At 42.5% G+C, this 16474-nt stretch overlaps 1 protein-coding gene across 1 annotated transcript in view; it reads right to left on the bottom strand.

Annotated features, from left to right (window-relative positions):
- Nucleotides 1–763: 763 nt before the first annotated feature.
- The window catches only part of LOC147737990 (uncharacterized), a 42396-nt gene continuing 26685 nt past the window's right edge, over nt 764–16474 (bottom strand). The window contains 3 exon segments of the mRNA XM_086925008.1: nt 764–1304; nt 1306–2091; nt 2172–2401. Of these exon segments, the coding sequence (XP_086781134.1) occupies nt 1121–1304; nt 1306–2091; nt 2172–2401 (1200 nt within the window). The 3' untranslated portion in view covers nt 764–1120.

Below are 16474 nucleotides of genomic sequence, written 5' to 3' on the forward strand. Positions count from 1 at the left end.
CAAATGAATAGAGAGAGCCAAGCTTGAGAGGAGCCACAGGTCACACTGTGTTATAAGGCCTGAGGCACAAGCTGATCCATCAACTGATAACAGTGTGTAAAAGGTGCAGCAAACTTTACTTAAAAACAAGGTATATGCTCTTTAATATCTAAAAATAGGTTATTTCTTGAACACCGTTGCTTCGCTTTAGTTCATTACATATACTGCAGTGGCATTTGTTAATAGTAATACATACATTTTACCAATGAAGCTTCCATCTCCAGAGCCCCGACAACATGTCCACTCTGGATGCGTTGGGTTTACAGGTTTTAATCCGACAAGTTAGCTGAAATTACCGTTGTTAGTTCCAGTATTGTTCAGTGTTGCTTTTACAGGTAGTGTGATCAGATGCAATTGAATGTTTTTCTTTATATCTCTTCTTCACCAAATAAAAATCAAGAATGTTTCTTTTCTTTTACTCCACAATTTGCTCGTCTACCATTGTGTATCCTGATACATCATGTTGCTTTGCTATGTTTACAGAAGTGAACAATCACTGAACACAAACACTTTTATAATTCTGCACATACTGTTATCTGCTTTTCTTCTTTACTGCTAGTCCAGTCTTCTATAATCTGGTATTTCAATGTCCTACATAATTTGAATTTAATCTTTTTCCGTAATTCATTCCTCTCATAATACTTGCACTGTTCAGCTCTTGTCTATGTTCTCCGATGGGTCAATATTATTTTTGATGTTCTTAAAATCTTTTCGGAGTCTCTGCATCTCTAGGATTATTTCCTTTCACTTAAATGAATCAGTGTATTCACAGAGGGTTGTGTGGGATTGAACATTGATAAAAGCCCTTCACACTTTCAGTGCCCTTCTATGTTTTCCCCGTGTGTGTTTGCTGATGGCTTTGTAGCTCTGATAATCGACTAAAACTCTTCCCACATTCATAGAACTTGAATTCTTTTTCCCCTTTGTGAGTTCGTTGATGATACCTTAATGCTGAAGAGAAGTGAAAACTACTGTCACATTCACTACAATTATAGGGTTTTTCCCCTGTGTGCATTCGCTGATATGTTTGGAGGTTTGATAAGTGACTAAAGCACTTTGCACATTCACTGCACTTGAATTGCTATTCCCCTGTGTGTGTTCGCTGATGAATCCTTAATGTTGAGTAACGACTAAAAATGCTTTCACATTCATTGCAATGATATGGTTTTTCCCCTGTGTGAGTTCGATTATGTGTTTCTAGATTTTCTAATTTACTAAAGCTCTTCCCACATTCACAGCATTTAAATGGCTTTTCTCCTGTGTGTTCGCTGATGTTTTTGTTGGTGTGAAGACTTACTGAAGCACTTTGCACATTCACTGCACTTGAATGGTTTTTCTCCTGTGTGTGTTCGCTGATGATTCCTTAATATTGAAGAGAAGCGAAAACTACTATCACATTTACTGCAATGATAGGGTTTTTCCCCTGTGTGTGTCCGCTGATGTGCTTGGAGGTTTGATAATCGACTAAAGCTCTTCCCACATTCACTGCACTTGAATGCTTTTTCTCCTGTGTGAGTTCGCTGATGATTCCTTAATGCTGAAGAGCTGCGAAAACTACTATCACATTTACTGCAATGATAGGGTTTTTCCCCTGTGTGTGTCCGCTGATGTGCTTGGAGGTTTGATAATCGACTAAAGCTCTTCCCACATTCACTGCACTTGAATGCTTTTTCTCCTGTGTGAGTTCGCTGATGATTCCTTAATGCTGAAGAGCTGCGAAAACTACTGTCACATTCACTACAATGATAGGGTTTTTCCCCAGTGTGTGTTCGCTGATTACTATTTAGGTCTGATAACCGACTAAAGCACTTTGCACATTCACTGCACTTGAATGGTTTTTCCCCTGTGTGTGTTCGTTGATGACTTTGAAGGTGTGATAATCGACTAAAGCTCTTCATACATTCACTGCACTTGAATGGTTTTTCCCCTGTGTGTGTTCGTTGATGTCTTTGTAGGTCTGATAAGTGAATAAAGCTTTTCACACATTCACTGCACTTCAATGGCTTTTCCCTTGCGTGGGTTTGCTGATGTCTTTAAAGGCTTGATAACTCACTAAAGCACTTTGCACATTCACTGCACTTGAATGGTTTTTCCCCCTGTGTGTTCGCTGATGACTTTTTAGTTCTGATAACTGACGAAAGCACTTTGCACAGTCACTGCACTTGAATGGTTTTTCCCCTCGGTGTGTCTGATTATGAATGTGTGATAACCGACTAAAGCTCTTTGCACATTCACTGCACTTGAATGGTTTTTCCCCTCTGTGTTTTCGATGGTGTCTTTGTAGTTCTGATAACCTACTAAAGCTCTTGACACATTCACTGCACTTGAATGGCTTTTCTCCTGTGTGTGTTCGCTGGTGTCTTTGTAGTTCTGATAACCTACTAAGCTCTTGACACATTCACTGCACTTGAATGGTTTTTGTCCTGTGTACGTGTGCTGATGAAGCTTGAGTGGTGATGACAAACTAAAGCTCTTGCTGCATGTGTATGATTCTTCTTTCATGGTTAGTGTCTGTGGGTCGGGTATATATTTGTCTACATCCCATGACTGTATTTCCTGATAGGTCAACATGGCTGATTAAGCACACACACTTTATATGCGTGCAGTATTTTGCACATTTGATTTCTGTTTTAACAATAAATGCAATAGCCACCAAATATTTGCCACACTCCTAATACGTAGAAGGTGTCTTTATAGCCGATTGTGCCTTTAGATTGGATTATGGCTATGCACGCTTGAGGGTAAAGATGTATCTTCCTTCTGACCGGTGCAAATTAGGATAGTCTATTGTATTGTAGATAGAAGAACTCCTCTTTCCTTTACCTGTCAGTTGTCTGGCTCCGCTCTGTTGTGCTCTTCTCTGGTTACTGTTGTTTGTCCAGAAAGAGTTTACAATACACCTAGAGCACGGAATGATGGCTTGTCATCATATTAGAAAACAGAGCACTGCGGTAATCTCACCATACAGATCCCATGATCAAAGTTGGTATTGGACACTTGTTTATACGGGAGGCGGTTTGTTATTGTTGTTGCCTTAATTTTCCTAAGGTCATTTCTTCGTCCTGTGGCGTGGAGGTGCACAGCTCAGCCTCTTATAATCACTGAACTGCCCTTGATGCTTCATCCGGGATCTGTCAGTTTGTGTGCAGGTTCATCTGTCGCCGACTGCGCTGATGTTTTGCTGAATACTGTAGCTCATTATTTCTGCTATTATTGAAGATTTATAGCATTAGCTTCATTATAGATGGCCATTTCATACAGTCGATGCTTGTAAATACTATGCCTAGACATGAGGGAAACCTTTTCCAACTTTGTATGCATGTTGCACAGTGCACCACGCATGCAAAGTCAGAAAAGGAAGGAGAAATGAAAGCATTTCTCCTTCCAAGCACCTAGTTTAAAAGGGCGCAGTTTTCTCACGCTAAACCCAATCTACTGTATTTGGTAAATTGGGTTTAGCGTGAGAAACAATGGGTGTTTGCAAGGGAATGCCCAGGCACCACCCTTGACAGGCCCCATGGTGCAAAGTAACGCGAAGCAGTGCTATGCGATGCTTCACATTACTTTTATATTATTTGCTGGAAAGAAAATTAGGAAAAAAAGATTTTGTACTGTTTTGTGCCACTTTTGTGACGCAAACACGACGCAAAATCTTAGTAAATCGCCCCCTTCTTCTTTACTGCCTTTGAAACTTAGTAGGGAATATTTCATCATACACAAATATTTAACTAAAAGTTCTGGTAATCAGGTGACATCTTATTAATGTCTGAAAACGAGGTGATTTAACAGTGTTCACAGAGTAACTTAGCAAAGTAAGGGTGCTCGAAGCACCCAAGTGCTTAAGGTTTTGCTTAAGATGGATGCATACGGTCAAGATTTCATTAAAACAACAATAGAGTTTAGAAAAAGAGATGGATCAGGCGGGGCTGCAAAATTTTCAGTAACTCTTTATGAAGTATACAACGAAAGCAACTCCATTCACACACTTCTCATTTCTTTCCTATCCACTTAAGATCATCTCAAATACTAACTCCTGTCTTTACCTTGCTGTTCCTAAGTCACCTTTGACACTTTCAACAGCTCCCATTGGTTCAAGCATTCCTGGTTTCTTCTAACCTGGAAGATTGTAACATTATTGTGGGTTGAGGGGGGTTTCCTATCACCATAACATCTGTCCATCTCCCTGAAACTAGTGCAGATAACAGCACCCGGTTCTGGCCCTGAAAGACAACTTTAAAAAGCAAGTCATTCGTTTTTTCTAAAGTATATAAAGTTCTGTAAGATGCAGCTCCTTCGGGGGTTTTTGTGTAAAACAGAGCGAGGGGTTTACTGTAAGGCCCGTACTTTACATTGTAAGCGCAGATAAGGCAAACAAACATTGATTCATATAATTTAATATTCAACGATATCAGTCATTTAGAACTTATAGAGAATCCATCACAACCACTAATTTACCTGACATATCCCCGCATCAGATGTGTGCATATTACTCTTTTTTCCCCCTTTTCCACTATTACATGGCATCTGGCATGATGTTGTCCATTTGGGGTTCAGGATGCCAATTTGTGACTGGATCATCATTTGGCATCGCGGGAGGAGGTGTCAGTTATCCATAGGTGATGCGACATTTCTACCTTTCCATATTTCTCATATTCAAGTTTACTAATTTCTTGTCCTGCGACCCCCCTACTGCCCTCTGACTGCGCACTCACTCTGTGGGGTTCATAAGAAGTCAGATAACAGCCTGATAGTCACAAGGCCATGGATCTCACTTCTTCTACAACACTTATTGCAGACTTAGGGCCTAGTTTAGAGTTTTTCCAACAGATTATTGCCTCAAAACTAGGAGTTGATGAAGAATTCCACTCTGCTGGCGTAGCTCGTGATGCAGAACTGAGGTTTTTTCTCAAGTGGTTCGCCAACGGTAAGGTGACGAGTGCTTGTGGGAAAATATAACGTGCTAGACTTCCTGCTGGTAATAGTTCTCACTGCGGGAGGTCACGGCAGGTCGCGACCACTCGAGGGTAGAACTCTGTCAATCTCGTTGATGAAGCTACCACTCGATTAGAATGTCAATTAGAGAGGCAGAGGCAGCAGCGGCCTCTGGCACGAAGGAAAGTGCTGTTCGTGCTGATTTTACAGTGCGGGAAAAACTCCTGGCACTAAAAATCAATGAGAGCAGCGCAGCTTAACAAACTCTGCCACTAGCGGTGTCCAGTGTGGCTAGCTGGGCTTGAAGGATCTTGTAGTTTGTGGGTCTCTCACTGCTTTGAGGTCACAGTCAGGCATAACTTCTGTCAGCCGTGCCTTTTACAGATCTTCCTTCCAGGCAGTGCTTCTGCCAGCGGTGCCTTGTGCGGATCTTCCTTCCAGACAAGGGCTTCTTTCCTCAATGATTAGTTCAAAGGTCGGGAGAGGTAGAACTGGTCTATGTCATCTTCTTTATTGGAGTTCAACTGGTCAAGCCACAGAGCTCGAGCTCTGAGATGAATGAGAGTCTGGATTTTCTGAGCTCCGTAGAGCATTGAGACAGTTCTACCGCATCTAACACATACTACAAGACTCCACTGTATCTGAACATCCCCTGGCAAATGCCAACTAGAGAATAAACATCCTGCCTGCACCAGCAGAGTGCAGCAAGCTTTTGAAACACCCCAAGGTACATTAACTTTCTCTATCTGTCGTAATTGAAGATGTTAATTCTTGATAAATCATCCTGCGCAGACACAAGCCCTCAAGTCTGTATTGCATGAAGCTGGGTGTTTCTCACGCAAAATAGGGCCCTCCACAAATTGCTGACATTTTCTTAAACCCCCTGAAGAGCCGTGGCAACACACAGACCACCCATACCCTCTCAGGGATCATCCATCCATCTGCCAGGATCAAGACTCAGATATTTCAACCTTCTCTGTTACCGTCTTTGGAACAGCCCGTCTCTGAGATTCGTGGAAGCTCCACACTCAGTGAGCTCAGAGTTGCCTTGCAAAACCATCTCATGAGAGTGGAAGAAAAGAACATTAAGTGACACGCACTGCACAGAAGTGTAAATATATCTACCATTATTGTTTCATGTACTATTGTCCTAATGCTGATGTTTTGACATGAATTTTTTGCCGTCTATCACAGCAGCTTCAACGTTTAAAATTCTACCCAATAGTTTGTTTTCCATCATACCTACTTACCTATGTACTGTTTCTGACCTTACAACATCTCTGGCAGACATGTTGTGCTGTCTGTTGCCACATAAATAGGAAGTAGATTGTTATTGCAGGAAGTGTCCTTGCAGTCAGATGCACTTGATTGGGATAAAAGGTACCATGTTTGGTAGAAAAGCTGCAACTATTAGAATAATAACATACCAAAAGCCACGCATACATTGCAATAACACAGACCAGGTACTAGAAAAACGTGATGCAAACAATGCAATAACACAAGCCAGGCATTGGAAGAATATGACACAATCAATGCAATAACACAGGCCAGGTACTAGGAAAAGGGGACTCAAACAATGCAATATCACAGGCCAGACACAAGTAGAATCTGATGCAAACAATTTAATAACACAGGCCAGGCACTAGGAGATTCTGATGCAAACAATGCAGTAACACAAGCCAGGCACTGGGTGAATCTGAGGCAAACAATGCAATAACACAGGCCAGGCACTAGGAAAACGGAACGCAAACAATGCAATATCACAGACCAGGCATTAGGAGAATCCGACGCAAACAATTTAATAACACAGGCCAGGCACTAGGTGAATCTGATGCAAACAATGCAATAACACAGGCCAGGCACTAGGAAAACGGAACGCAAACAATGCAATATCACAGACCAGGCATTAGGAGAATCCGACGCAAACAATTTAATAACACAGGCAGCAATAGGTGAATCTGATGCAAACAATGCAATAACACAGGCCAGGCACTAGGGGAGCAAGCTATCTTATCACCAGCAAGGGACACCACAAGCAGCACCCTGGTGGCACAGGAGTTCCATGGTCCACGTCCGAAACGCCGTTAGTGCCATCAGCCCATCCAGGTGCTCAACCTCAGTGTGAGGACTGCCTGCCCCAGCATCCCTTGATGTCACCGCGCTTATAGTGCTGCCTCTCCCCCCGGGACGTGCGCAGGCGAAGCCCGGGCCAAGGGCTGTCCCGTCCTTGCCCTCATTGCCAGGAAGAGGCAGGGCAGGGCTACCCCCTTTCCACTGGCATTAGGCATCTTGCCTACTCAGATTTACTGGACATTCAAGAACTGTCGTGGACTAGTCAAGGTACTGTTAACGCGGGTATCTCCCAGCATTGCCCAAACTACTCTCTTTGATTCTAAATAATTACGCTCTCTCTCCTGAGGGGTTTGTGGGGCCGGTATAAGGATGGCCTGAGGGTTCTCATTGTCCACGGGGCCAAGAGGCCTGTTCATTGCTGATTGTGTAGACAGGTTGCTTTAGACTTAACTTGCACTATAGAGGTAGCATGGGGAAAAGGAAAACTATGGCGGGCAGTGGGGGAGGGGCGGGAGGGATAGTAAAGGGAAAAAGGCTAGGAAGATACAGAAACATTCAGGGAGTAATTGTGTACTGGATAGGATAGACACCCGCATTACCGAGTGCGAGGACATATTAGTGACAGATACAACCACCTATGTAACAAATACTAAATCCCCACAACGCTCTACCCAACCAGCTAGTTTAAACAACCCTACTACGGCCCGCCAATTAGCTATTCCAGTTATGTTTAATAACCCAGTAAAACAAGTTTTGCCATAGCCAATGGGTCACGTCTTTGGGACCTTATGTTTTTAGCCAGAACTTTTGGCTATGTTGTGGAGCATTGTGGCTGCTGTGAATTCTGTTGAAAAGTTATAATAAAAAGTGTTAGGCATTTTTGTTACGTTTATACAAACGAAGACAACATTATATACAACTGAAAAACCTGATAAAAAAAGATTTTAACATAAAAAATGTCTTCTACTTTTTTTGTACTTGCACTGCTGGCAACTTTTTCCTGCCTGTTCTCATGCTTGCTTGTTATAATTTTTTTTGTTATGGGAAAGCGGGACATAAATAACGGGGGAGTGTAGGTTGGAAAACAATAATTTAATTAGAACACGAGCAGCAGACGGACACTAGGGGACAATCAACAGATGCCAGATTCCAAGGGCAGACTGACGGGATGATTAGGTGATGCGCTGATACAAAATGGTGGTGGTGAATGATGATTAGTGCTCATGTGGTGACAATATATGGTGTGGATTGGAGGTACGTTGTGGATTGTGGAGTTGAAACATGTTGTTTGGTGTGTAATTAGGCAGTGTGTTTTGGAAATGTGGAGTTGAAATGTGTGGCCTGGAACTGTGGTGTTGAGTGAAATTATGCTTAGGAAAATTGTGTCATGGTGTGGAGTGCATTTATGTTGATTGGTGGTATGTGGTATAGAGTGCATTTATGTGGAGTGTATTTATGATGCATTGAGTACAGTGCAATTATATGGCGTGTAATTATCTGGCACTGAGTAGTATTATATGGAGTGTATTTATGTTGCGTTGAGTAGAGTGTTATTATGTTGTGTAATTATGTGGCACTGAGTGGTATTATATGGAGTGTATTTATGTTGCATTGAGTAGAGTGTTATTATGTGGCGTGTAATTATGTGGCACTGAGTGGTAATATGTGGAGTGTATTTATGTTGCATTGAGTAGAGTGCAATTATGTGGCTTGTAATTATGTGGTACTGAGTTGTATGTGGAGTGTATTATGTTGCATTGAGTAGTGTAATTATGGGCCTGTAATTATGTGGCACTGAGTGGTATTATGGGGAGTGTATGTTGTATTCAGTGGAGTGTAATGTTGTGGCATTAATTGGAGTGTATGTTGCATTGAGTGCGGTGATTATGTAGCATATAATTATGTGGCACTGAGTGGTATTGTTTGGAGTGCATGTTGCATTCAGTAGTGTAATTATGTGGTGTGTAATTATGTGGCACTGAGTGGTATTATGGGGAGTGTATGTTTTATTCAGTAGAGTGTAATTATGTGGCGTGTAATTATGTGGCACCGAGTGGTAATATTTGGAGTATATGTTGCATTGAGTGCAGTGTAATTATGTAGCAAATACTTATGTGGCACTAAGTGGTATTGTGTGAAGTGTATGTTGCATTCAGTAAAGTGTAATTAGGTGGCATATTTTTTAGAGCCGTCATCCCTATTAAGTTTGTCAAGGAAAAATCTAAAAGTCCTATGCATATCACATCTGAGGGAACTTCGAATATCTCAGGAAATCACTAAGATCTCTAATATCCAGATCTTAAGTGTTCAATCTTCCTTAGGCATCCAACCCTACCTGAAATATTATTTGATCGCTCACGAAAAATATCTCCTGACCCGGTTTCTCTTTAATAAATTTTTTCGTATTGTTTCTTTTCCGAAAAAACAAGACTGGTCAAAATCCATCACCAAGTGCCCATGTGACAATACCGCGGAACAATCCACAATCCATGTTACGCTTTTCTGCAGATTTTTATGATTTACCTCGAAAGCGTTGGATTATTCCCCTATTGTTATCAATGGGTTTGAGATCTTGTCGTCCCGCTTTTCATGCTTTGCAACTTTTAGATTCTGAATTTGTTGCTAAACGTGTAGCTGGTTTTCTTGAATCTTGATTAAAATATCGGTGTAACTATGATTAACTTACCTTTTAAATGCACTTGCACTTTATTAACATTCTGTTTAATAACTTGCCACCCCGCTCTTTACGCTTTGCAACTTTTAGATTTTGAATCTATTGTTAAATGTGTAGCTGGTTTTCTTAAAACTTGTACAAAATATCGGTGTGATTATGATTAACTTGACTTTTAAATGCACATGCACTTTATTAACATTGTGTCTAATAACTCTGTCTGTTTTTAACTTAAAAATGTATCTTGTTTATGTAAATTCTGTCTTTTCGTATAACTCGTTTTGCCGTCCCACTTGTATATACTGTTCATTGCAATGTACTTTTTATGGTTCCTAAAAAATTTTGGAAACCGAATAAAAGATATTTGACTGACTGACTGAGGTGGCGTGCAATTATGTGGCACTGAGTGGTATTTGGAGTGTATGTTGCATTGAGTGCAGTGTAATTATGTATCAAATAATTATGTGGGACTGTGTGGTATAAAGTGGAGTGTATGTATGTTGCATTGAGTGGAGTGTAAGTATGTGGTGTGTAATTATATGGCACTGAGTGGTATTATGTGCCATGTAATTATGTGGCAGTGAGTGGTATTATGGGGAGTGTATGTTGTATTCAGTAGAGTAAATATGTGGCGTGTAATTATGTGGCATTGAGCGGTAATATTTGGAGTGTATGTTGCATTAAGTGCAGTGTAATTATGTAGCATATAATTATGTGGCACTGAGTGGTATTGTGTGGAGTGTATGTTAAATTCAGTAGAGTATAATTATGTGGCATTGAGTGGTATTATTTGGAGTGTGTGTGGCATTGAGTACAGTGTAGTTATGTAGCAAATCGTTATGTGGTACTGAGTGGTATTGTGTGGGGTGTATGTTGCATTTAGTAGAGTGTAATTATGTGGTGTGTAATTATGTGGCACTGAGTGGTATTATTTGGAGTGTATGTTGCATTCAGTAGAGTGTAATTATGTGGTGTGGAATTATGTTGCATTGAGTGGAGTGTAAGTATGTTGTATGTAATTAATGATACTCTTCTGGAGCCCAAACCTAAACAAACCTCTGAAAAGATGGTATGTGTCACTACTTTTTCGAGCGTCTCCAACTGTGTCAAGCAAAGTATTAAAAAGAACTGGCACATATTGAATTCAGGCCTACTCGACTGGGAAACTCCCCTCTTCGCTTTCAAGAAAAGCAATAATTTGAAAGATCAGCTGGTGAGGGCAGCCTTACCCCTTGCAAGTACGAAAAAACACCACACTCCATGACCATTGGCCATTTCCCCCTGTTCGAGGTCACTTTAAGTGTGCGTCTTGTGTTGTATGCGATTTCTCAATTGATTGTAAAGAGTTTGTATATTAAGAAGTGAAAAATGAATTGCGAACCTTTACTAATTGCAATAGTTGTAACATCATTTATGCCATTTTTTGTCCCTGCGACTTAATATATGTGGGCCAGACCAAACAGAAAATTAAACTGCGAATATCTCAACATCGCAGTCGGATCCGGTGCAAAACACCAAATGCTCCTCTGGTTGAACATTTTGTCAATAAAGGACATACGGAAAATGAAATCCGCTGGACTGTGATCACTCAAGTCATCATCCCACCGAGGGGCGGTGACCTGACCCGTATGCTCAACAGAGAGGAACTAAAATGGATATTAAAAACGGACAGTCTGAACTCTGGATTGAACCTGCAGGAGGAATGGACTGCTCTAATTTGAAATCTGCTTCACACTCTTGAAATCACAGTCTGCTCCGGCAACCTTGTGCCTTTCATTGTGTTCTTCTGTGACCACCTTGGTCAAATGTAATCACTTGCACTAAACACTATGCACCTCCTTTTTAATAACACCTCGTCCAAGATGGCCGCCGCGGCATGCACCCTTCGTCTATGTCTATGCCCTTAAAGGCGTCACTATCACAGGCCAATCAGCTCCTTTTCACCCACTCTTCACTCCCCCGATCCATTGCCCGAGTACGCCAGGGAACACATCGGAAGACCGACTAAACCGGTAAGTTATTAGCAACCTGCAGCTCCTCTACCCCGAAAGAGAGATATATGCAAGTTTCTTATGTCCCGTTTTTCCCGATAGGTACTACCCTGGCGCCGCCCGATTACGCTAATGTAACGCGGCAACTCGCGGCTGATTCCGGTAAGGAGCTGTGCATGGCCGCGATCACCAGGTCTCTGCCCTGTTCATTTTCTTAAATTAATTTAAGTATTGCCTTCCCTCCGTAAGGCTGCTGTTTCAGACACGGGCTAATCCTCCCTGCCAATCTAGTACCAGTGCGCTGCCCTGGTAAGCCTATCCGTCCAGCCTACATTGGCACTTGACGCACCGTGCGAACCATTTTTAAAGTTTCCCCAAGATAGGCACTTTTCGTGTATGTTCACCCCCGATAGTCACATAAACGTTCCTCGTATCACCACGCTCATGACTGTGAGATCGCTCACGCTTCCTCGGAATAGGCACAAATTGCGATTGCTCACTTTTAATTACCACGCATTGACACGTCCTTGGACGTTGAAGCATGTTCGCACTCGGCTGCCGGCAGCTCGGTCATATTAAACATATGCTCCCAGCCTGATCCCCACCTCGGCACAGCCCCTGCCTTCCGCCCATCTGAAAGCATGTTCGAACTCACCACCTGAAATCGCGAGGCAATTCACCTCTAAAGCACGTTCGAACTCACTCGCCTTGTGGTAATACCACTGTAAATCGCGAGGCATTTCACCTCTAAAGCGTTCGGATGCACGTTTCACTTCCAGTCACTTAATTAGACATAATGAATATTTTGTTTCTAAAATGTACATATTTTCTCCTTATTTCCTTTCCTTTTTCAGGCAATTTGAGGTTTTATAACGCTAAGGCAACTATTGATTGTCCTGATGATGGTCCCCATGACCTAATAGGGGGACCGAAACGCCGTCGACCTGTCTAGCACCCCATACAAAACTTGATTTATATGTATTGTATTGTAATGGTGCTTTTTGACACTTCTGTATAATTTGAATTTAAACATAAAAACGTTTGCTTGCCTTAAAAACCCTTCTATGTTTCTAATCCACCTTCTGTACTCACCCCGTTAGTGTTGGGCACAGGCTTGTGCACCACACGGGTGTATTGTGGAAGGTATTCTCGCTGTATGGATTAACTGTTTATAGAGTAAACTTGAATGACCTCTGTCCGGCTGGACATGTCACTCCAAATATAGATTTGATTTTGTCTATATTTATTGCTTCATATATTTTTGAATGCATGGGACCACTGTTGTTCTAAAAAGCATATAATAATGTGGCACTGAGTGATATTATGTGGAGTGTATTTATGTTGCATTGAGTGGAGTGTAAGTATGTTGTATGTAATTAAGTGTCACTGAGTGGTATAATTTGGAGTGTATGTTGCATTGAGTGAAGTGTTATTATGTAGCATATAAATATGTGGCACTGAGTGGTATTGTGTGGAGTGTATGTTGCATTCAGTAGAGTGTGATTATGTTGTGTGTAATTATGTGGCACTGAGTGCTATTTGGAGTGTTTGTTGCATTGAGTGCAGTGTAATTATGCAGCATATAATTATGTGGCACTCAGTGGTATTGTGTGGAGTGTATGTTTTATTCAGTAGAGTGTAAATATGTGGCGTGTAATTATGTGGCATGTAATCATGTGGCACTAAGCGGTATTATTTGGAGTGAATGTTGCATTTAGTGCAGTGTAATTATGTAGCATATAATTATGTGGTAATTATTATGACACCCCAAAGCGGACTCCATCTATGCATGCACCCAGGATCTGGGGACAACACCCTTAATTCTGCTCCAGTTTAGCATAGTGCAGAACACAAGTCACCTTAAAAAAATAACACTACATCACAATGCAGTAACAATAGACTTCTGTTCCCTAAACCCAGACACCCCTCCGATCACTCATGGACTTTCCTTTACCTTTCCCCTTGTATAGTGCTCAGCTGCCTGTAGGGTAGGTTTGCGCTCTACAGATACCACATATGTACATAAATATTGTACCAAAGCCAATCAGGGAGGTTCAGTGCTAAGTATGTCAGACAATGAGTGCATTTCACTTGTGCGAGCATTGTGCGCAGCCTCTCGTCGGGTGGATGGGGTGACCAATTCTCTGTGTTGTTGGGTTTATTTCATTTACTGAACTGACTGTGTTCTTACAGAATACTAACTCTGGTGTGTGACTCCTTCTGCAGCAAAGTGACTGAATCGAATCATTTGACTCCATTTACAGTGAATTTAAACCAAATGCCTCTAATTAGTAAACGTGAGAACTAGAGAGAGAGAGGGGGGCTTACTTCAAATAAAGGACAAGATATGGGAAGAGATAATAGAACATTATAAGGAACACAGAAGAGCAGGTTTAAGGAACAGGGTGGAAGAAAGGGTGAAACCGGGGTAAGATAGATCGCCCCTTGAGCATCAGTTTCAGGAGCAAACTCAGAAATTTTGGAAGCTGCAGCGACCCGCGAGTGATGTGCGCGCTCGTGTGAAATCTGACACAAAACAGATGGCACACTGCGCACCGCAGCTCGTAACTGCAAGCCGTAGGCCTTTTCACACGCTTCCAGAGCGATTCCAAGAGGTTGTTTTCCTAGAGCAGCACATGCGCACATGGTTTCAAAGGTCAAAGCACATCCACTGGGTCATGGTTGACAGGGTACCAGTGGATAGTTTAAAAACCAACAGCGTCAGTCCCAAAACCGGGAGTGATCCAGTAAGATAAGTCCTACATTTATTCCCCTTTGCACATCACTGTTTGATACTTTAATTTAAGTAGGGAACAACATGAGATATCCCTGAACATAATGGTGCATATTACTCTGATGATCAAACGAGCTGTGAAGGCGTGCTTGAAGCAACTTTTTCTGTCACACTCTACTGACTTTGAAAATAGTGAATAAGAAACACAGTAAGTCAAACTCTAGGAAGAAAACAAAGGATGTGACTGGCACCAGAATTTTAGCTAAAAAGAGAAAGGAATGAAGCATATTGGCTGCCACCAGGGCCTGATCTAATTCCATGCTCTTGGCTTATGGGCAACATCAGAGGAAGAAGCTCCGAAATACTTGATGGCCTAATGATATCCGGACAATCACTTCCAAGTTTGTCAATCCAGCAAGCAGGACAGGAGGAAAGGGCAAGCAAAAATCACCCTCCACCAGCCAAAGTGATAAGGGCAAATTAGTAAAAGAATTATTGGCCACCAGAGGATGAACGCCGACTCACTGTCCTGCCCCATTTCTATTGACAGAAGGCTGTGGATAGCCTCTTCCATCAGCACTTCAGACACTGTCCTGTTATGCTTGTTATCTTATGAGACTCTGGCTTAGGTTTCCCTTTTAGTGAATTACATTTCAAAAGGTTCAGCTATTTATTTAGTACGCTATAAAAACCCACTAATAAAGTAAAAATCGGTATCAAGCAAATACTCCCTTATAATGTATCCCTACACTTCAAATACACAATTTTAATGGATTTAAAGTACAGAAAAGTGAAAGTTGTAGATGTTTGAAGTGGGGCACTTTCCTTTTTAGGTCTCACTTACCAGACATTGCTGGTGCGAGTCTATTGCGAGTGGTGCGTGTGCGCTGGTGTGAAAAGTGACACAAAACAGATGGCACACTGCACGCCGCCGCTCGTGACCGAAAGCCGTAGGCCTTTTCTCACACACAAGGGCGAGAAAAGTCCACAGCAATTCCAAAAGGTTGTTTTGCTAGAGCAGTGCATGGGCTGCTCTAGGCTTGACCTAAAAAGGGTGCCCAGACATAGGCTGTGAGGGAAACCTAGATGCTGATAGCCATTCCTCAAATAAGTCATCTGGGAGTGACCTACAGAAGACAGAGTCGGAAATCCCGTACACTAATAGGTTTCTACCACTGGTGGAGTTGTTGGAGGAGGACACCGAAAGGGGGCCTAGGTGTCAACCCCCTCATCAAAAACAGCATCCTGAGACATGAAACCGAGAGCCAGATTGTAGATCTACCAATGTTCCCCAAGAAATACTTAGCCTCATTAATACTCTCAGACTAGAGGACGAGGATATGAGAACCATGCTTGAGGTCTTACTTCCCTGGTAAATCAGCTATTGAATAAGGACCCTTCCTGTCTCTCTCGCCCTGTACCCACTGACTCTACATCTCATCAGGTGGTTTATCCAGAGTGGGAGATACCCACTGTAGGTAAGGCTCCCAAGTTGGCATCTTTTTGCAAGCTAGCCCCCCCCCGCAGCCATGCAACGTATAGTGGTTCCAGCACCCTCCAGGACCGAGTAATTAGCTTTGTAATTTGCGAAGACATCTCAAGGGCTTCCAGACTTACCTCCCGAACCCAATCACTAGATTGTATTGAGCTTACACTGAATGAGGTCGATGTTGCGGAAAATCTTCTTTCACTGGAATATCGTACTTGTTCCCAGAAGGTTCCTCGATCCAATTCAGACGGTTCTTACCAAGCAGTGCGTGCCACCAAACACTAAAAAAACACACTGCCTGGGGGCGTGGCCAAGATGGCGTCAGAGTAAGACGCACTTTCGAGTCCCTCCGGCGCCCGACCAGCTTAGCGTTGTATAGCATCGCCCACGGGGTGCTGACCGGCCTCCAGATACCAGCAGGGGCCACTGACATCGAGTGGTGCGGTCCGGCACTGCCGGCGGGGCTGCGGGAGACCGGAGAACGCCATTGGGGGAGAGTCGACTCCCGGCCTCGTAAGCACCGGCCTCGCGTGCAGAGGGGGCCG

This window comes from Lissotriton vulgaris, chromosome 1_1 (genome assembly GCF_964263255.1).
Source record: "Lissotriton vulgaris chromosome 1_1, aLisVul1.2, whole genome shotgun sequence".
Lineage (NCBI taxonomy): Eukaryota > Metazoa > Chordata > Amphibia > Caudata > Salamandridae > Lissotriton > Lissotriton vulgaris.